At 40.6% G+C, this 22966-nt stretch overlaps 1 protein-coding gene across 1 annotated transcript; it reads right to left on the bottom strand.

The window, feature by feature from the left end:
- Window positions 1-5749: 5749 nt before the first annotated feature.
- On the bottom strand, window positions 5750-14138 carry ZNF660 (zinc finger protein 660). The gene is made up of 4 exons (XM_028107015.1): window positions 14101-14138; window positions 12946-13046; window positions 11915-12009; window positions 5750-7627 (listed from the first exon to the last, which is right to left on the bottom strand). The coding sequence occupies exon 4, from the start codon at window positions 7447-7449 to the stop codon at window positions 6457-6459; it is 993 nt and encodes a 330-aa protein (XP_027962816.1). The 5' UTR covers window positions 7450-7627; window positions 11915-12009; window positions 12946-13046; window positions 14101-14138; the 3' UTR covers window positions 5750-6456.
- Window positions 14139-22966: the final 8828 nt, after the last annotated feature.

Raw genomic sequence — 22966 nt, 5'->3', positions numbered from 1 at the left:
ATTAGAGACTATCTTGTTGCCACCCACTAGAGGGGCAGGCTGAAAGCCCTCAAATGTAAGTTCTCTACAGGAACTATCCTCAACTGAAGAAGTCTACCTCACCCAAAATCATGGTTCCCTTTTGGGTGGTGTGATGGAGCTTGTATTCAGTGATTGATTGATGAAGGGGTATAAGGGCCTAGACCTCTCGCCTCTGGTCTACACAGTTCTGAAAGGACAGCCCGGTCTGACCAAGTTTGAAGCAACTCAGATGACTTCTCCTACTACTAATCTAGTGTTCTCCCTGCTCTATAGGTATTTATCACAAGAACACTCTCCAATAAATTTGCTGCATATTATCCTTTGTCTATGTACACTTCCTGAAAAGCTCAAACTAAAACAACTAGATAACTCAGTTTTTAAAAAATTTGTTAAGTTTTAAATAACTGTTCCATGAATACTTGCAAATGTGCATACCTAATTTTATATTACTTTCTTGGTTTAGTGTTTCCCAAATTTGAACCTTAAGGTTCATGAGTGGTGTAAAGGAGACGGCAGACTCCTTTCTAGGCAACATAGATAAGGACCTGACTAGTTCCCACTCTTCCCACTGACCATTTAAATGCACATGGCACAATTCGACCACAGGGATTATAGACATGCAAAAGCTATAACCAGTCTCTGAAACTAAGACCAGTGGACTCCAGATTTGGGAACCACAAGAGGTAACAGCATTAAGATTGACTCATGACTATAATTATTAGTGAGACTTTTATTTGCCACTGAGAGCCCATGACAAATCTCACAACCTTCCTTGATGTACTCCTCTGCTCCTGGTTGACTTTTTTCTAATGCATGCTTTCACTGAGGGTATAGCCCTTTAACATCTGGGCTTCTTGTGGAAATCTCACTTCCAATTCTCCACCTCTTACAAGCCCACAGATTCAAATCCTGCCCTTGCAGCAGATAAAATCTATGTCCCTTGGTGACCAATATCACCAAACTGCCTCACAGCACCCAAGGTATCACCACCCACTTACCTTGCTGGCTTCCACCTCCTCTTCATTTTAGGCTCTGTGCATTTATTTCATCTTCTCAAGTCCTTTAAAAGGATGTTTAAATTTTACCCAGAATTTCTAGGTTGTTTTGTAGCCAAAGGGCTTTACAATTATCTAGTTTGCTGTACTGTTCTATTATACCTTTTTTAAAGATATGAATATCTGCTCAATTCTGTGGTAAAACAAACACTGCAAATGTGACAGCATTTTATTTCATACTCTGTAAACTGGTTGCTAATTTGTCATGATTATACAAACTTTAGTGTATGTCTCAATAATTTTGTAATTTATAGGCTCTTCTGAGGGAAAAAATGGACAATCATCACAGTAGTCATGTACAGTCTAGGATCCTAATGAAAAATTTTCTTCAATTCCCACTGCAAAAGTATTGTTTTATATAGATCCCTGGACCCTGGTCCAGATTTGGTGGGCCTCAGAAATTGATCTGTATGTGTGCTGTTACCTCTTGTGGTTCCCAAATCTGGAGTCCACTGGTCTTAGTTTCAGAGACTGGTTATAGCTTTTGCATGTCTATAATCCCTGTGGTCGAATTGTGCCATATGCATTTAAATGGTCAGTGGGAAGAGTGGGAACTAGTCAGGTCCTTATCTATGTTGCCCAGAAAGGAGTCCGCCATCTTCTTTACACCACTCATAAACCTACTTTCTGGAGCAGAAACAAGTCAGGGAACATGGCTGGTTTTATATAGCCATCTGAGGTCTATATAATAGTAAAGATTTGAAACAAAAATGGGTCCAGAGAAAGAGCTGGGACAATAACCGGCTGTACAAGTCCTCTAAGGAAATTACAGGACATTTTCTATTGGCTAGAGAGCTCTCATTTATGTAGTAGGAGTATGAAAATAACAAGTTTCATGTTGCGTTTAAATCAGAAATAAGCCATATCACTTCATTTCAAAAAGAGCTGCCTAAAGAAAAGCAAACTGAACTGTTTTCTTCCCATTCTGAACAAAGGAAGCAACAAGAAAAAAAATTCAGTGATATTTATAACAATAATAACAGATTTATTGGAGGAATTATAACTATGTCCTGCAAAAAGTTTTATGACATCAGAAGTGATTAAAAACACTCTAGTTTCTGAAAACAATCTAACAATACAAGCATACTATTTTATTTATTTATATTAAATGGAATTATTTATATTTAATGGAAAAATAAAAAAAAAGAAGTCTGTTACTGAGGATACAGAACTAAAATGAAATTTAGTCTTATGGGATTTAAATGCAACAGAATTATTCAGCTATTTAAAGTCCTTTTTGGTTTTGATTTTCTTCTCAGTTCCAAGTAAGAATTAATACAGTACACACCATCAATAAAAAATATCTCTAAACCTAGGGAGACACTCTTCTCTCTATGCAGAATTCATTGCCTTTCATATTTCCCTTTAATCAAGGCTATATAAAATGAGATTTTATTTCACACTATCTCAACTAAAAGGAGACATATATATTTCTATTCCACACAAGAGCAATTCTACATAACCAGGATGTCTATGGCTAAAAATATCGCCTCTTCATATTCCTCCAGAATATTCAGGGTACTAAAAACATAAATGAGTAAGTGTGAGTACACAGGAAGCCAGTAGATAACAAAAACAGGGATGGGTAATACAGAGTAGTCTAGTGATATATATTTCAAAAGAACTGGGTTTTTGATGGAGAATATAGAAAAAATGGCAATAAAGAGAGGTAAATGGGTAGAGGGAGACTAACAATTGAGGGGTTGCAGAGGAAGCACTGCTATTAAGGAACAACCAGGTTTCCATTAGCACAGGAAGCTGGAAAAAACATAAGGAGACCCTGAATCCAGAGAGCATCTTGAAAAGCCAATATGCTGAAAATTATGGAGTTAAGACTTAAGTTTGATGAAAGTATGGTAAGAACTGCATAATTAAACTCTGACTGAGGTTAACAGCTGGTAGTGTTGAAAAAGTCCCTGGAGGAATGTGGATAATCAGTTTAAATTATATTGCAGAATATTTATCTGAAAGGACATGGGGACCACTTACCAGCATTTACTCTTGCAGCTCAAGACAAGTATCAGCCTAGAAAATGGGTGAAGGTCTATTATCTTACCTTGCCTGGGGCAAGATATGTGAAGATCTATATTCAGATTGCTGGGTTTGAGAAGACACAGTATCCTTCCAGAAGGTATTTACTCTTGAAGATCACAAAAATCTTTTAAGATGAAAAAGAAAGCCTATTTGAAAGAAATCTCAGACACTATGAGACAGTGATAGGAAAATGTCAGAGAATACCTGCTTAGTATCTGCTTAGTATTATGAAGTATCAACAAATCTGCTTGGTAATAATAAATGTTCAAAAAATAACCTCTGACAGGCATACAAGAAGCAACTGCCTATTTTCTTAGTTTTGGCCACCAGTAGACACTAGTCATGGGGAGTCTCCACATAGGTAATCAGCAGGTGAGGATGGCTGGCATGACAAAAGGCATGGGATACTAATTACAAACACCTCCCTTAATTTCAAAATGACACGCGACAAGGGAAAAATGACGGAAGGACCCTTACTGCAGTAGTGTAACCCACTGCCACATGTGGATTACCCTACCCTTGTATCCACCCAGACTCTTGGGGAAGTGCCTACCCAATAGTCCTATCCCTGAATGCAGCAAACCTTGTTTTGAATAACTATACAAAGAGGGACTAACCTCCAAACCTTGCAAAGGTTTTTGAATAACCATACAAAGAGGGACAATTACATCCCAAAATTGAATGTAAGCCACTATCCTGTCGAAATAGGACAAAAGCAAACAATCCCTTTTCACACAACTATACCCTTCATAACCTTCTGCTTCTTTGTCTCTAGTAACAGCAAGGAAGAAATATATAATCCTTAAAACTAAATTACAAGGTACAGAGATAAGCTGTAAATAGAACTCAGAGAAGATATAGTATCTTCCTTATGAAACCATGATCAAATAATTATCCAGATACAATTGCTTTTCATAGAGGTGTCTACTCAAGAAAGTCCCAACTGGACTCCCACTCACATATAGAACTGCCATGATGGGCAGAGGCACTTTGGTATAAAGAAGAAAGCATGGATTTAAAACTTGGATCTGAGTTCAAATCCTGGCTCCAATCACTAACTAGTCAGTCACCTAATCTCACTGAGACTCAATTTTCTTGTACAAATGTTGTAAGAATTGAATGGCATAACAATAATCACTACATGCATAAGACAAATGGCATTAGGCTTAGGAAAAGAGAAGTGACTGCGTTTAAGAATGGGCAGATTCGGGGCGCCTGGGTGGCTCAGTTGGTTGGACGACTGCCTTCGGCTCGGGTCATGATCCTGGAGTCCCGGGATCGAGTCCCACATTGGGCTCCCTGCTCGGCGGGGAGTCTGCTTCTCCCTCTGACCCTCCTCCCTCTCATGCTGTCTCTCATTCTCTCTCTCGCAAAAAAAAAAAAAAAAAAAAAGAATGGGCAGATTCTGGGGCGCCTGGGTGGCTGTCGTTGGACATCTGCCTTCGACTCTGGTCATGATTCCAGGGTTCTGGGATTGAGCCCTGTATCGGGCTCCCTGCTCTGCGGGAAGCCTGCTTCTCCCTCTCCCACTCCCCTTGCTTGTGTTCCCTCTCTGGCTCTCTCTCTGTCAAATAAATAAAAATAAAATCTTAAAAAAAAAAGAATGGGCAGATTCTAAGTGTACCCAGATATATTTTGAGCTAAGGACTTAGAAGTTTAAAACACTGGTTGAAATGGGTTAAAGCCTTCTCAAAGGGCTGGACATAAAGAAAGGCAGAGGAAGCAAGTGAGCACCTGCAGTCCTGACTGCACAGCATCCCTCCCTTCTCCAGAGAAAGGCTTCCTCAATGATAAAAGGGAGAAAGCAAACAGATCAGAAAGCCTCAGCTCCTTTCCTCACTTCCTGATTCTGAAAGAGTTGTGTGAAGAGAAGAGCTTGCAGTTAAGAGCTTCCAGTTATGGCCAACATCTGACAACTGGGAGGCTGCAAAAAATGAAAGCCTATATGCTGAAAATTAGGGAGTTAAGACTTAAGTTTGATGAATTGCTCAGTTGCCAAACCAAATCTGGAAGTGTGTACCTCTAGACTTCCCCATAAGTAAGCAATCAATGTTCTTAAGGTTTTAGCTACTAGCACTTGATATTGTGTTCATTACACCTGAAAATGTCCTAAATGCTACCTTAGGTAAAACTTTTCCTGAATCACTCTGAGAGTTTAGAAACACTGCTCCAATGTCCCATACTTGAGCTATTTTCATTTACTATGGGCCAGCTTTGTCACACAATCCAGGCATTATCTCATTAAATCCTCACAACCCTGTTAGGTAGGTCATTATTCCCTTTTTACAGATAAGTCTAAGGCTCAGCACAGTTAAGTGACTTGTCCAAAACTGACAAGCTAATGTGTGGCAGATCTGGGATCAGAAGACGTATCTCTGATCCCAAAGTTCACACTTTAAGCTACTAAACTGTACATGAGAAGGCAGAGTCTTCCCCTCATTTTAGATTATGCTGACATCTTTACAGGTTATGCAGCTGCAATTGTTTCAGTTTCATAAGGGGTTATTATTTCTGGTTTTATAGATATATATTGAAAAGATGAAGTCTCTATTACCTGCCTTCTACAACTGTGGGAAAGAAGAATGCAATAAATTTTTGTTTTTCTTTTAACCTAAGAGTTAAAAAAAAGTCAGCTTATTTTAAAACTGCAAAAGACCAACGACTGGTGTTTATTATTTAATAAACAGGAAACAGGCTCTAAAAGGAAATGACTTGCTCATGCTCCCACTGCTACCAACTGCCAGTATTAGGGTGGAATCCCATGAGTTTAGGGTCCATGTTCTACATGACTTGCATAACACTGCTGAGTGAAAATGAGCACATACTCACTGCATTTAAAAAATACTGTATTTCTTTCCTGAATATAAAAGTACTACATTCTTGTAGAAAATCTAAGAAGCATAGAAAAGTATAAAGAAAATAGAAATCACCTATAATCCTATCACCCAATGATAATCACTGTCAACGTTTTGGTTTGGTATTATTTCATTCCCATTTTTCTCCTATAGGTAAATGTTTAAAAATTTGGATCAAATTTGTTTTTTATCTTCCATTTCATACAAATAATTTTCCCCATGACATTAAATATTCTTTAAGAATGTTTATAATGGCTGCAAAACCATCATGTAGATAGACTATCATTCATTTAAACCCTATACTACTGAAAATCTAGTTCTCTTCCTTCAGTTATATATGATGCTAGCATGAATATCCCTCTGTTAATCTTTGTCTGCTTCTGGTTACTTTCCCTGTATGGAGTCTTAGAAATTGAATTAAGGTTGAGAACAATGAAAAATTGTTTTTCCAGAAAGTAGCAATTAGGCCTACAAACGACAATATATGTTATTTATGATGTTTCTTTCTCCTCATTATGTTTTCTCTGGTGTTGAAGAAGTTGTGAGCTATAACGATAGGCTTTCCCACACTCACTACATTTATAGGGTTTCTCCTTAGTGTGCGTTCTCAAATGTAGAATAACTTGAGAGGTCTGCCTGAAGGTTTTTCCACATTCGTTACATTTATAGGGTTTCTCTCCAGTGTGAACTCTCTGATGATCAACAAGGTTTCGGTTAGAAGTAAAAGCTTTCCCACATTCATTACATTTGTAAGGTTTCTCTCTACGGTGAAGTCTCTGATGTTCACTAAGGGTCTTCCTTAAAATGAAAGCTTTTCCACACTCATCACACTCGTAAGGCTTCTCCCCTGTGTGAATTCTCTGATGGTCCATAATCTTTGTATTAGAAACACATGTTTTCCCACACTCCTTACATTTGTAAACTTTTTTTCCTTTGTGCATTCTTTGATGTTGAGTAAGGTTTGAACTACGGCTAAAGGCTTTCCCACACTCGATACAAGTGTAAGGCTTTTCTCCAGTGTGAACTCTATGATGTGAAATAAGACCTGAACTCCGACTAAAGGCTTTCCCACACTCCTTACATTCATAAGTTTTCTCCCCACTATGGATTCCCTGGTGCCGAATGAGGTGTGACTTACCACTGAAAGATTTCCCACATTCACTGCATGTGTAGGGCTTCAGTCCAGTGTGGATTCTTCGATGAACAACAAGGTTGGAGCTATGACTGAAGGCTTTTCCACACTCCTTACACTTATAGGGTTTCTCTCCTGTGTGTATTCTTTCATGTACTGTAAGATTTGCACTCTGACTAAAGGCTTTCCCACACTCAGTACATACATACTGTTTCTTTTCAGCCTGAACTCTCATGTTTGTTGCAGGATCCAAGCACTGACTACCATCTTTTTCAGATTCTTGCTCACTCACTTCTGTAAGTGTTTTATTGTCTTTAACTGTCTTATGCCTGAAGCTTCTTGTCTTTCTCATATTGCTTTGCTTGAAGCATCACAGTGGCCTGTTGAATCTTCTCTTTCTCTTCAGAGGAGCTTTCTAAATTTTGACTTCCCTGGCATCACCTCTGTGGAGTTCTCTTGAAAGTGTGAGATCCTGATTTTTCAGGAATGATACTTTGGAATCAACACCTCCTCAGTCCCAGTTCCACCATCTGACAGAAGAAACAGAAATTGCACATGTCACCTATTCTCTATCCAAAGATAACAAGATGTGGTACACCACAAGGTCTCACATGGAAGAGGAAGTGTTCAAAGACAGAGGGAACTGATCAAAAATGAGATGAGAAAAATGAGGGTAGACCCAGAGGCCAAGGTAAAGGCTTATGGAAAGATAGGAGGGGAACCCAACAGGTCCAGCATCAGGATAAGCAATGAGTAATATAAAATCCACCCAGGTTTCCTCCTGTCTCACACTCTACTCCCAGAATTGGAGCCATCAAACTCCTCATCTGGTCCCTAGAAAAAATGAAATGAAAGATCCTTAGTTCAGTAGCTCTTCAAAACAGTTTGGCTTTTAGTTCTTGCTGACCTATTCAGACAGACTGAGCACATGCAGCTGGATCCAGCTACAGAGCAGTCCCTACAGAATAGGCTATGGTGTGACTAGGCTCCAGTAGGCTCTGGTACTAGAAGAACAGTCTGTCTGCTTCCCACCAAGCTATCACTCTGACAAGCTATCACCCAATCTACTGTGCAAACCTGAGAGGCTGAGCTGGGGAACAGGGCTAGCTAAAGCATGGCAGGGTAAGGCCATGCTCTGATAAGACCTTGCATGGTAGAATGGTAAAGTATCTAACATTGGCAAAAGGGTGAAAGTAGGAGACAGCACAACCAAAACGGGCCAATACATGACACTGATGTCAGGAATGAGCAGGAACTTCCCAACGGGTTTGACATGAAACTTGGGATATACAGAAAGGGATTGCAATCATAAAAGAAAACAGAAAGATGACTCCATGATATTAACACATAATTAATGTTTTTTTACTATGTTCCTCTTCAAACTTGTCCATATTTATAGTATATACGGTTACAAATATACGGTAGATATAATTTTGCATCCTACCATATGTAATTTTCCACATTGCTATTTCATCATCATAAGATCATTTTATGATTATATAATACACTACCAATTGAATTCATTATGATTTACCTACAATTTTGCTAGTGTTAGATGTTTTTGTTGCTCCCTGCAGTTTAACCACTTCAATAATGCTATCATGATTACTTTATGCAAAGTTTTCTTCCTAATGAAATATATCCCTAGGATAAAAGTTCCACAAAGGAGTTACTGGGTCAGAGGGAATGAAATTTTTTTGCAGTACTGCCTATTGCTTTTCAAAAAAGTCTGACCAGTTTCCACTGTCTCAAAGCTTTTCATAAGCTGAGTCACACTCTGAAGGAGGAACATGTCCAATGGTGAGTGCTCAAGACCAGCAAGAAAGGAAGAGAGCTTCCAACTGAGGTTAGAGTTCATATTTCAGGAATACAGGTGCCACTGATGCCATACAGGGACACATATATACAAATCTGTGCTCAAGATAAAAAGGGGAGGCAGAGAAAATGGTGGCAGGGGGGTGGATTCTTGCCAGGATCCTGAAGCACACTCACATCCAGCTGTTGCTACCTCTCCTAATCAAAGAGGAAGAAACTCAGTGAGAAGCCAGGTGCCTGCAGAGCAGAGTAGAACAGTAAATGAAGCCATTTCCAGAGTTCTCTGAGAAAGTTGATGGTTCTGAGTTTCTTTTCCATGTGTAATCTTCTCTGAAACTCTTTTCTTCATACATGTCTTAAAGTAGTAATTATTGAGTGTTCTACTCCATACATTCTGTTTTGGATCTAACAGGGAAAATTTTAAAAAGCATTATTAGAGAAAAGTAGAAAATAACTATTTGTGGTATGAATGAATGGATGGATGAACAGCTGGGTAAGTTTATATAATTAATATGATAGAGGCCTCTCATTTTGCTAGCAAATTGTCTTCTGCTAACTTGTATTATTTTTTAATTCTTTTTATAGTATTTCTTATGAAAAGTTGGGAAATTACTTTAGAGGATCCCCATAATTACTAGAACAAAACATTTTAGAGATTCAGAATGAGACAATGCCTTGAAGCCAACTCCAGCATGTCTCATTTCTAGGCATAACTGATCTAAATCGTCTTAGCTAGCTACTGTAGTAACTATTCTATTGTTAAAAGCTGCTACGGTAAAGATCAGTATTGTGGCTTTCAAGAAAGAGGTGTCTGTGGAAACTGTTAATAGCCAGGTATTTACATGGCTCCGTCAAAAAGCAATAAATACCATTATTGGACATGATAAAATAAAGCATTGTTACATACTGAATGTGTCCCCCCCAAATTCATATGTTGAAGTTCTAACCCCCAATGTGACTGTATTTGAAGATGTGACCTTTAAGGAGGTAATTAAGGTTAAATGAGATCATAAGGGCTTGATCTGATAGGATTAGTGTGTCCTTATAAGACAGAAGAGAGCTCACTTTTGCTTCCACTCCTGCCTCCCCACCCCCCAACAAACTGAGGATAGCCATATGAGCACACAACAAGAAGGTGGCCATCTATTAGCCAGGAAGACAGTCCTCACCAGAAACTGAATCAGGTGATCACCTTGATCTTGGACTTCTAGGCTCCAGAACTGTGAGAAAAGGAGTATCTGTTGTTTACGCTGCCCAGTCTGGGATTTTGTTATGGCAGCCTGAGCACACTAATAGAAGCATGAAATATCACATCTACCTTTCAGGAGCTTACAGTGGAGTAAATGGTGAAAAATGAGGAGACCAAATTAAGATTTACAAAGTACCCAATCAGGAGGTGAAGGGTGCTAGGGAAGGGAACAATTACTGGGGCGAGGAATGCTCGGGGAGAGGTGCTTTAAGAAGGAAAACCTTTGGCTGAGCCCCAGAACATGAAGGAATTGTTTCCTCAAAAAGAAGCTTATGGGGGAGGGGGAGGCAAAAAAAAATGAAGGTTGCACAGGGCCAGTGTACTCAGAAATAAGTGGGCGATTACACTATCACGTAGCTTCATGATGGTGGGGCTTTTATTCATTTTGTTTACCTTTGTCTTCCCAGCATCTAGCACAGTTCCAAGCATACAGCAGGCACCAAAAAATTTTTTTTGAATGAACAAATGTAAGAATTAAGTTGCCTGAAATGATATGAGCCAGAACACTGAAATTATGGGGCACATATCAATATAATTTAATGGTCAATGGGTAACAAGCCATCCTCATTTTCTTTCCCCACTCTACATTTTTTTTTCTACCTCGTTCTCCTCTCTCACTCTCACTTGTCAAGAATACAGTTTCTAGCATCATTATTAATAGTGGTTCCCTTAACTCACAAAAATATTCCAGTCTGGGCAATATATTTTATATCATCCTGCCTAAAAGTGGTGTTAGGAAAAGAACGCTTTAGGGTATAATATTGTATATCAATTATACTTCAATTAAACATGAAATGATTTAGGAAAATTAGCCCAGATGGATTAGAGGTGAAAAAAAAAATGGAGGAAGGGAAATGAGTTGGGAGACAACTTTAGGAATGCAGTATGGGTGACCATTAGAGGGTCTGCCACTTTCTAAGTATCCGATAAATGTTTGTGAATGACTGAACAAATGAATGAGATAGTGAGACCCTAATCCGGGATGATAGGAAAGAGAACAATGAAATGCAGCAATTTCCAGGAAAGCATACAATTGTATCAGATTGGACACAGAGGATGACTAAAAGAAAGAATTCAAGGTTATCAGATCCAGGTCTGAATATCAACAATGGTAATGTCCCTAAGAAAGATTAAGATGTAGGAAAATACTTTAGATGAGAAGAGGAAGAATATGTCAGGAATGCAAATTTGAGAATAAGATGGAGGGGACAAAGGAAGCTCACTGAGATAGAGATTTTGGTTAGAAGAGCAGGAACGGAGAAAGAGAAATGCACAAGGATGTGCCATAAGGAAGCCCAAGGTGGTTCTAGGGGACCTGAGAAGGAAGCAAGACTTATCAGAAAATCAGGGAGGGCCAGTCTGAGGAGACGTTGGTCAAAAAGAAACCTAACGATTTGTCCTCTGCCTGACTGGATGGGAAATTCCCTCAGAAAACCTGAAAAAATTCCTAGGCACTAGGAGAAAGGTGAACTCCTGGCTGGAGAAGCAAAAGGAGGGACAGGGCCAGTAGGACACTAAAAGAGATCCAAGCAACTGTGAATAAAAGCATAATCTCAGAGACAACTGCCAAATGGATGAGAACAAACGAAGCCCCCCAAATCTCTGACCTACAAATCCCTGAGACTGATGGGTGAGTGTTCTGATCTTAGGACCACCATTCACTTCAGGCTGTGAGAAACTCACAAAGGGCAGAGTTCTATTCCCAGAAAGAGAAAGAGGTTTTACCTCGGGAGGTTGTATTCCTTTAACTCACCAGTAGCACCTGCCTGTTCAGGTTTCTGTGAGCAGTAGTCACATGGTCCTTGGTTACTGATTAGCTGTCACGGAGTGAGGAGTAAGAGGGAATACCTGAAAAATTCCAGAGAAGACAGATGAATGAAATATAAAAAATTGAAAGAAAAAAAAAACTGGGAGAAAATATCAGGGGACTACTTGGTCTCAGGAAGCAAAAGGCCTATGCCTTAAGCATAAAACAAAGCCTGACATCATAACAAAAGCAGATAGATTTGACCATACAGAAATTCCTGTACTTCAAAAAAACACCATAACAAGTCTGTAATATAAACTAGAGTTGCCTTATACTAGAATTAATTGGGTGTATGTCTGTGTCACTCCTCCTCACAAGTACACATTAAGCTCTAAGTCCCTGAGAGCAAGGCCCATGGTATTCATGGGTGGAATTCCACAAAGTACCTAGCACAAAGAGGGCTCAGTAAATGTTTTGTGATTTGAAATGTTAAACAAGTTCAAGATTCTAATTCTATCTGGGTGCAGGGATGATAAGAACTGCATTCTTCACACAATGACCACCACCATCCCTCTTCCACTTGTTCATCCTTTTTGTACTTCATATTGTCTGAACACCATGACAGTATATTTACAATCTTGGCAATGCTGTCTCAACAGGGCCATCCAACAGGCCCCCAATTCTATACTGACCATCTAACTACTCAGAAATTCTCAGAATGTCAGAGCTGGAAGGAATCACCCAGCTCTCCCAGTGTCTTCTATCAAAATGTAGTGATGGGGAAACCCCCAAACTTAGAAGAAAGCTGCAACTCAAATCCAAGTCTCCTGACACCCAAATTTGAGTTCAACTATATTACCTTTCCTCCCATCCCCAAAATGTACTCCTCAAGGTCCAGAGGCCCCACTCCCTCTTCTCTGCTTCTCTCCTCCTCAATAAATAGCCATCCAGAAATGCTCCCTTTCAGCCATGGTCCCCTTCCTCTAGTCAGCAGGATTCCTGTCCCCAGATAACTAATTTCACGGTATAGATCTCACCTGCCCAGCACAGCCTCACTCCAAAGGATGTGCCCAGCACAAATCTTGCCTGATCTCTTCCTTGGGTTTGGTGAGGAAGTTCTTAATGGAGTGTTGTATCACTGTAAACAGATAGAAATGATTGAATTCTCTGAGAGCTCAACTCCAAGCAGACACTCAGGGCAGTGTCCCATCCCTGGGCAACTTCCTTTCCTAAGGAACTGTGAGCAGTAAGGATGAATTCCCATTCTGAAGATGAGGAAATGCAGCTCCCAGAGATTGAATGACTTGCCAAAGGTCGTATAGCTGGTGGGAGACAAATCTTCTGTGTCTGAAGGTAATCCTCATTCCATTAAACTACAGCTGCTCCTTTTCACCTGTTCTGTTTGATACCTAAAAGTCTCCATAGTCTTCTCTAACTGCAAAATGCATTCCAACTGCAATCCTGCTTTCCAGCCAAAGTTTCCAGCAGGGAGATGAGAAGGGGACTTTTTGAGTCAAGTATCTTTAGAGAGGAAAACCTAAGTCTTTAAAAGGAGGATAAAAGGTGAATGTTTTCTTGTTTCTTTATTTTTAACGATTACCTAGTTCTTAGGATTACTTGCCCTCAAAATCCGTTTTGTGTTTTCAACCCCTCCAGATTCCCAGACTGGGCTTCTAGCCCTTCAAGCTTGTTCCATTTCTTCCCTACAAGAAAATACCTCTTCTTTGTCCACACTGTAACCTCAGGACATAGCACTTTTTGGTAGATGCTCAATAAGTATTGAATGAACGAATGAATGAATGAGTAATCTCCTGCAAAACTCTGTTCCTCACGGGGAACACCGCTGGGATTAGACTGGTGATCCGATTCAAATCGGGGTTGTGGAGTCCTTTGAGCGTGGCTGGGATCTGGACTGCTATTACCAGGATGGCCTGCTGGCTAGGAGCGGGAATGACAAAGTTCTATAACCATTATCAGCCCTGTCAGAGCAAGCAGCTACGCTGTGTGGGAGACGAGACCCCAGACAAAGAGACAGCACCAAACGAGGTGAGGAAGAGGCCCTCAACTACCCCTAGAGAGATCTCCTCCCCGTCGCCGCAGCGGGCTGCGTTGAAGCAGGTCTGGGTCCCAGCCAGTGTTGCCCACCCTCTCCCAGAACACGGACCGAACCCCCACGCCAGGCTGCCACATACCCCTCACCGAGAGCGCCCGGCCCACATCTTGGAACACAGCGGAGAAGGAACTGCGTCACTGACTCCCCACTAACTCTCAATCTTACCCTCCGGCCCTTCTAGGCATCTGGAGGTTTTGGCCTCTCTGTGCCCTGGAGGTTCGATCCTCCCGCCCCTTCAGCAGTCCGCCGGCTTCGCGGGACCTCCGACCCCGCCTCCCGCAGAGTATTTGCCCTACCTTTGACTGGGAGGATGAAAGGGCTTGGAGAGTTCCTCCAATTAACTCTAGAGGGCTCTAGAAGGGGTAGAGCCTGGGAAGGAGACGTGGTTAGGGCGGGAAGAGGAACCAACTAGGCGGCCAGGCTGCCTTTCTCCATCTGAGAGGCTCCCTGAAGTCACATTCCCTGCTCCAGAAAAGTCATCTTTCCTTCCACAAATCCCGCGCCTTTCAGCCTCAAAGCCAGGATCAGTTCCCGATTACTGGTAGCATATGAAAATACGTATGGGGTGCCTAGTATGTCACTGTTTTAGACACTGCAGATGAGGTAGTGAAGAAAATGAACTCGCTGCCTCATAAGGCTTACTTTCAAGTCAGGGGATGCAATGATAAATACATCTGGGGGAAGAGTATTCCTAACAGAGGGAACATCAGGAGTGAAGTCCTTGAATCAGGAGGGAGGTGGGAGGGCACATTTCAGACCTTATAGACCATAAGGGCTTTGGATGTGTCAGTAATAATATTGGAGAGTTTTGGAACTGAAGAGTGACATGATCTTACCTTTTTCTTTTCTTCCCACATATCCAAAATTTATTAACTATTGGATTCAAAAGAAGCCAAAAAACTTGTTCTAAAAATTCTGTGAATTTCTTGCTCATAGTCCCTGGTCATTCTGACAAAAACCACATATGGGAAGTTTCAATCGATGACATAACATTTTAAAAATTTGCTCTGGCTGCTCTGTTGAGAACAGTCTGAAGGTGGGTGAGAGTAGAAGCAGGGAGATTAAGAGGTTATTGCAGTACTCCAGATGAGAAATGATGGTGGCTTGGATTAGCTTAGAAATGATGGAGATGATGAGAAATGGTTCTGCATATACAGTTGATTCTTGAATAATGCAGGGGTTAGGGACAGTGACCCTGATGTAAAAAGAAAATCCACATATCCACATTTTGACTCCCCCAAAACCTAACTATTGTTAAATTTGTTGACCAGAAGCCTTATGGATAACACAGTCAATTCACACTTTTGTATGTTCCATGTATAATGGCTCCTCAGCCAGCCTCTGACACCAAGGTCAACCCCATAAACACCACTGTGTTTGGAGACACAACTGCCCCTCAAGTCACATGCCCAGGGGATAGTCATGTCAAAGCTACCGCTGAGGGCCCAGCACCGTGGCCTGCCTGGCTGCCTTTAGGCGAGGTGTTTTCCTGGGTCTCTACTCCTAGCAGTCCTACCTCTGTGGTGGACATAATGAGAAACAGCCTCACCAAGAGGATCCCTCATCCCTATCCTGGGCTTGTTAGAGTAAAAACCTCTGAGCCATTGACCATGTTTTCCTTCAGGGTTGGATCTTGTTCTTTGGGAGGCAAATGCTTGGCCTCAGGGAATAGCTTCATCGAGACTGGCCTATGTCCATCTTCCTCCCAGGCTGGACCATGTGTGGGCCCTGTTTAGATGGGAAATGAATATCTAGTCCTGACCTTTGTAATCCTGGAGCCAACTGAGTGCCTACAGATACAGCATTCCAACCCCATTCCCTGCCCTGCAATTTTCCCCAAAGTTGGGTGGTTTAAGGCTGTTGTTCAATCCCCGTGGTCACAGTCCTCCAAAGAAGATGGAAGTGCTCATGTCCCATTTTCCTCCAGATTTGGATGTGGCAGGACTCCTTCTGCCTGTTTGTCTCCTCCCCTCTCCCTATTTTCTACCCAGAACCCTTGTGTCTTCTCCAGAACTTACCATAAAACGTTGTACCTGTTCCTCTGCATAATTTTCATACGCCTATGCTCTGTAGACCAAGTGTGGAAAAGCACAGATTTGGATAAGGGGTGACATGGGGACTGGATCTGTTTCAAATTTCCTATGGCCCAGCTAACAGGGTAGAGAGAGTAGCACACCTTGATGGCTAGAAGGACTGACAACTGCATATGACAGTGTGTTTTGGGTTTAAGGATGCAGCCCAGGATAACATGGGTCCCAGGGGAGGTATACACAGGGAGATTCATCCCTGCCTGTTGGAACTGTTGCTGCTCAAACACCTCTCTGACCTGGAGCAGGCTGGACATCCCTATCACACTCCATACATTTCATCTTGTCTAACATAGTCATTTTTGTTTTAACTTTTTGCTTTATCATCCCAGGCAGATCATGTACATAAGTATCTTACCTAAGGAACATGGGCCTGGCTTTACAGCTGCTGAGCTGGGAAAAACAAGGCAGGATTTCATTATAGGATGTAACATATCCCTGAGCAACTCCTGACATCCCATTTTAAAACCCAGAGGGATTCCCTCATTACACCTCCTCCTTTTTCCAACAATAGGGCATGAAAGGGAAGCTATTTGCAGAGGAAGCAAGCTAAGGTTACTTTTTATTAAAGATTAATAGTCTTCGAGTTTGTGGTCTGATATGTATGGAGCTTAGACATCATAACTCCTGTCACTGCAACAAGAGAAATGCTGAGCAAGCTGAAAATCAACAAGTCCTCAAAAATCCATCAGAGAACTGAGATCTCAAGGCAAACTGCCACCACAAAAATGAGAGACAGATGAATACAGAAGAGTCACAGACTCAGAAGCACAAGAGTCTGGAGGAGCTAGGATCTGGGCTGCAAATGACTGAAGAATCTCTGGAGGCTCCATGAGCATGGTTGGAAAGTGAAAATCTCCAGGGGGGTAATTCTGGTGGGGGCCTCCACACTTCTGTGACTTACCTCAAGTAGCCCTACAACATTGTCACAATAAAGGTCAAGGAAAAGTTGTTCAACTTCCATCTGGAAGAGAAGAGAAGCAACCATCTGAAACACACCCAGAGCCTTCTGTTCTCCTTAAAGAAGCCTTCCCTCAAGGGAAATTGTGTTAGCAGAGCAACCACTTTGGGTTTGATCAGAGCATAACTGACCTGGAGAAAGGAAATCCCCAAATCTAGACCCCTCCAGGTTTCTATGTAGAGGAAGGGACCCAACTCCAGCTCCTTCTATTGTCTTAGCTAATGGGAACAAAAGTCTGAGAAGCACTTGTAAAGGCCAAGTCCCAGAGACATACTTTCACTAAAACCCTTGAGATCTAATCATACAACTACACAACACTTCCCCTACTTTTCCACTGCATTAATGTGGCTCTGGTTATCAAGACATGATTTCAAGTGAAAGAATGTCAACTCTCAGATTTTACTGAAGAATAACTATCATGGAAAACCCAAAGCAAACAGTAGGGACAAGCAACAAAAACCTCCTGCAAAATAAAAAGCACCTCAGAGGAATTTATAGCTTCAAACATTATGGCTCACAGCAAACAGTGAACATGGGAATAACTCCCAGAACATAAAATAACTCACATTAAAGGAAAATTTACTTCATTAGTTTTTGCTCAGTACATTATGTCCAGATTTCCACCAAACATTACAAAGCATGTTAAAAGGCAAACACAACAGAGTTTGAAGAAACAGAGCCCACAACAGAACCAGACTGGGATATGACTGAGATTGGGTAATTACAGAACTGGGAAATTTTTTAAATAATTTTTATTGTTATGTTAATCACTATACATTACATCATTAGTTTTTGATGTAGTGTTCCATGATTTATTGTTTGTGCATAACACCCAGTGCTCCACGCAGAATGTGCCCTCTTTAATACCCATCACCAGGCTAACCCATCCCCCCAAACCCTCCCCTCTAGAACCCTCAGTTTGTTTTTCAGAGTCCATCGTCTCTCATGGTTCGTCTCCCCCTCCGACTTACTCCCCTTTATTGTTCCCCTCCTGCTATCTTCTTCTTCTTTTTTTTTCTTAACATATATTGCATTATTTGTTTCAGAAGTACAGATCCGTGATTCATCAGTCTTGTACAATTCACAGTGCGCATCATAGCACATACCCTCCCCAATGTCTATCACCCAGCCACCCCATCCCTCCCACCCCCCACCACTCCAGCAACCCTCAGTTTGTTTCCTGAGATTAAGAATTCCTCATATCAGTGAGGTCATATGATACATGTCTTTCTCTGATTGACTTATTTCACTCAGCATAACACCCTCCAGTTCCATCCACGTTTTTGCAAATGGCAAGATCTCATTCCTTTTGATGGCTGCATAATATTCCATTGTGTATATATACCACATCTTCTTTATCCCTTCATCTGTCGATGGACACTTTGGCTCTTTCCACAGTTTGGCTATTGTGGACATTGCTGCTATAAACATTGGGGTGCACGTACCCTTTCGGATTCCTACATTTGTATCTTTGGGGTAAATACCGAGTAGTACAATTGCTGGATCGGATGGTAGCTCTATTTTCAACTGTTTGAGGTACCTCCATACTGTTTTCCAGAGGGGTTGCACCAGCTTGCATTCCCACCAACAGTGTAGGAGGGTTCCCCTTTCTCCACATCCCTGCCAACATTGGCGTTTCCTGACTTGCTAATTCTAGCCATTCTGACTGGTGTGAGGTGGTATATGATTGAGGTTTTGATTTGGATTTCCCTGATGCCGAGTGATGTTGAGCACTTTTTCATGTGTCTGTTGGCCATTTGGATGTCTTCTTTGGAAAAATGTCTGTTCATGTCTTCTGCCCATTTCTTGATTGGATTATTTGTTCTTTGGGTGTTGAGTTTGAGAAGTTCTTTATAGATTTTGGATACTAGCCCTTTATCTGATATGTCATTTGCAAATATTTTCTCCCACTCTGTCAGTTGTCTTTTGGTTTTGTGGACTGTTTCTTTTGCTGTGCAAAAGCTTTTTATCTTGATGAAATCCCAATAGTTCATTTTTGCCCTGGCTTCCCTTGCCTTTGGCGATGTTTCTAGGAAGAAGTTGCTGTGGCTGAGGTTGAAGAGGTTGCTGCCTGTGTCCTCCTTTAGGATTTTGATGGACTCCTGTCTCACGTTTAGGTCTTTCAACCATTTGGAGTCTATTTTTGTGTGTGGTGTAAGGAAATGGTCCAGTTTCATTCTTCTGCATGTGGCTGTCCAATTTTCCCAACACCATTTGTTGAAGAGACTGTCTTTTTTCCATTGGACATTCTTTCCTGCTTTGTCAAAGATGAGTTGACCATAGAGTTGAGGGTCCATTTCTGGGCTCTCGATTCTGTTCCGTTGATCTATGTGTCTGTTTTTGTGCCAGTACCATACTGTCTTGATGACGACCACTTTGTAATAGAGCTGGAAGTCCGGAATTCTGATGCCGCCAGCTTTGCTTTCCTTTTTCAAGATTCCTCTGGCTATTCGGGGTCTCTTCTGGTTCCATACAAATTTTAGGATTATTTGTTCCATTTCTTTGAAAAAGGTGGATGGTATTTTGATGGGGATTGCATTGAATGTGTAGATTGCTCTAGGTAGCACTGACATCTTCACAATGTTTGTTCTTCCAATCCATGAGCATGGAACGTTTTTCCATTTCTTTGTGTCTTCTTCAATTTCTTTCATGAGTATTTTATAGTTTTCTGAGTACAGATCCTTTGCCTCTTTGGTTAAATTGATTCCTAGGTATCTTATGGTTTTGGGTGCAATTGTAAATGGGATCGACTCCTTGATTTGTCTCTCTTCTGTCTTGTTGTTGGTGTTAGGAATGCCACTGATTTCTGTGCATTGATTTTATATCCTGCTACTTGACTGAATTCCTGGATGAGTTCTAGCAGTTTTGGGGTGGAGTCTTTTGGGTTTTCCACATACAGTATCATATCATCTGCAAAGAGTGAGAGTTTGACTTCCTCTTTGCCGATTTGGATGCCTTGGATTTCTTTTTGTTGTCTGATTGCTGTGGCTAGGACTTCTAATACTATGTTCAATAGCAGTGGTGAGAGTGGACATCCCTGCTGTGTTCCTGACCTTAGGGGAAAAGCTCTCAGCTTTTCCCCATTGAGAATGATATTCGCTGTGGGTTTTTCATAGATGGCTTTTATGATATTGAGGTATGTACCCTCTATCCCTATACTCTGAAGAGTTTTGATCAAGAAAGGATGCTGTACTTTGTCAAATGCTTTTTCTGCATCTATTGAGAGGATCATATGATTCTTGTTCTTTCTTTTGTTAATGTATTGTATCACATTGATTGATTTGCGGATGTTGAACCAGTCTTGCAGCCCAGGGATAAATCCCACTTGGTCATGGTGAATAATCCTTTTAATGTACCGTTGGATCCTGTTGGCTAGTACTTTGGTGAGAATTTTGGCACCCATGTTCATCAAGGATATTGGTCTGTAATTCTCCTTTTTGATGGGATCTTTGTCTGGTTTTGGGATCAAGGTAATGGTGGCCTCATAAAATGAGTTTGGAAGTTTTCCTTCCATTTCTATTTTTTGGAACAGTTTCAGGAGAATAGGTATTAATTCTTCTTTAAATGTCTGATAGAATTCCCCTGGGAAGCCATCTGGCCCTGGGCTTTTGTTTGTTGGGAGATTTTTGATGACTGCTTCAATTTCCTTAGTGGTTATAGGTCTGTTCAGATTTTCTATTTCTTCCGGTTCAATTTTGGTAGTTGATACATCTCTAGGAAAGTATCCATTTCTTCCGGGTTATCTAATTTGCTGGCATAGAGTTGCTCATAATATGTTCTTAGAATTGTTTGTATTTCTTTGGTGTTGGTTGTGATCTCTCCTCTTTCATTCATGATTTTGTTGATTTGGGTCATTTCTCTTTTCTTTTTAAAATCTAATTTGTCTGATATAAGGATTGCCACCCCAGCTTTCTTTTGGTGTCCATTAGCATGGTAAATGGTTTTCCAGCCCCTCACTTTCAATCTGGGGGTGTCTTTGGGTCTAAAATGAGTCTCTTGCAGACAGCATATTGATGGGTCTTGTTTTTTAATCCAATCTGATAGCCTGTTTCTTTTGATTGGGGCATTTAGCCCATTTACTTTCAGGGTAGCTATTGAAAGGTATGAATTTAGTGCCATTGTATTGCCTGTAAGGTGACTGTGACTGTATATTGTCTGTGTTCCTTTCTGATCTATGCTGCTTTTAGGCTATCTTTTTGCTTTGAGGACCTCTTTCAATATTTCTTGTAGGGCTGGTTTTGTGTTTGCACATTCCTTTAGTTTTTGTTTGTCCTGGAAGCTTTTTATCTCTCCTTCTATTTTTAATGAGAGCCTAGCTGGATATAGTATTCTTGGCTGCATATTTTTCTCATTTGGTGCTCTGAAGATATCATGCCAGTCCTTTCTGGCCTGCCAGATCTCTGTGGATAGGTTTGTTGCCAATCTAATGTTTCTACCATTGTAGGTTACATATCTCTTCTCCCGAGCTGCTTTCAGGATTTTCTCTTTGTCTCTGAGACTCGTAAGTTTTCCTATTAGATGTTGGGGTGTTGACCTATTTTTATTGATTTTGAGAGGGGTTCTCTGTGCCTCCTGGATTTTGATGCCTGTTTCCTTCCCCACATTAGGGAAGTTCTCTGCTATTATTTGCTCCAATATACCTTCTGCCCCTCTCTCTCTTTCTTCTTCTTCTGGGATCCCAATTATTCTAATGTTGTTTCGTCTTATCGTATCGCTTATCTCTCGAATTCTGCCCTCGTGATCCTGTAGTTGTTTCTCTCTCTTTTTCTCAGCCTCTTTATTTTCCATCATTTGGTCTTCTATATCGCTGATTCTCTCTTCTGCCTTATTTATCCTAGCAGTTAGTGCCCCCATTTTTGATTGCACCTCATTAATAGCCTTTTTGATTTCGAGTTGGTTAGATTTTAGTTCTTTTATTTCTCCAGAAAGGGTTTCTCTAATAACTTCCATGCTTTTTTCAAGCCCAGCTAGTATCTTTAAAGTCATGATTCTGAACTCTAGGTCCGACATCGTACTAATGTCGGTATTGAGTAGGTCCCTGGCAGACGGCACTACCTCTTGTTCTTTTTGCTGAGGTGATTTTTTTTGTCTTGTCATTTTGTCCAGAGGAGAACAGATGAATGAGAGAACAGAATGCTAAAAGGTTAACAACGTCTCCAGCAAATATACTCTATACAAATCAGAAAAGACCTGAAACCAGGGTACAAGAAAGGGAAAGAAAGAAGAGAAAAAAAAAGAAAAAGAAAAAGATAAAAACAAACAAAAACAGAACAAAACAAAAAAAAAACAGAATATGATCAAATATGATCAGGCTAGTGCATAGATCAGTGCCACATACTAGCTTTTGGCCATATTTTGGTCTGTTAGAAGAAAGTGCCTGCTAAAATTTTAAAGGAAGAAAGACTTATATATGTACAAAATAAGGGTTGATACAATGAAGGGATGGCAGATGACTGTAAAATGAAAATTATAAAAGATTTTATAAAAGGACTTAAGATAAGAAGTTGTTTTTAAAAAGAGAGAAGAAGATTGAAAAAGAAAAAGAAAAAAGAAAAAAAAGGGAGAGAATGTGATCAGGCAGGAGACTAGAACAAAGCCATACACTAGTGATTTAGGGTATATTTTGATCTGTTAGAAGAAATTGTATCTCAAAATTTTAAAGAGAGAACAACTTATATATATATGCCAAAAATAAGGGTAACTACTATGAAGGGATAAAAATATGACTCTAAAAATTAAAAATAAAAAATGTTTTTTTAAAAAAGGGATTGATAGATGTTGTTTGAAAAAGGGAAAAAGAAATATTAAAAAGAACAGTTAAAAAAATTAACTTTGAAAAACTAATGAATTATGGTAAAAAAGCCATGAATTCTATGTGCAGTATTCCCCTAGCGCTG

The sequence above is a fragment of the Eumetopias jubatus genome, unplaced genomic scaffold, assembly GCF_037043125.1.
Source record: "Eumetopias jubatus isolate StellerSeaLion01/CBP00866 unplaced genomic scaffold, mEumJub1_p1.0 scaffold_1, whole genome shotgun sequence".
NCBI lineage: Eukaryota > Metazoa > Chordata > Mammalia > Carnivora > Otariidae > Eumetopias > Eumetopias jubatus.
This window is presented reverse-complemented; position numbering and strand designations above follow the sequence as displayed.

What these genes read in the sequence shown, in the direction of transcription:
- ZNF660 (XM_028107015.1), bottom strand. Translation starts at nt 7,449, where the DNA reads ATGAGAAAGACAAGAAGCTTCAGGCATAAGACAGTTAAAGACAATAAA.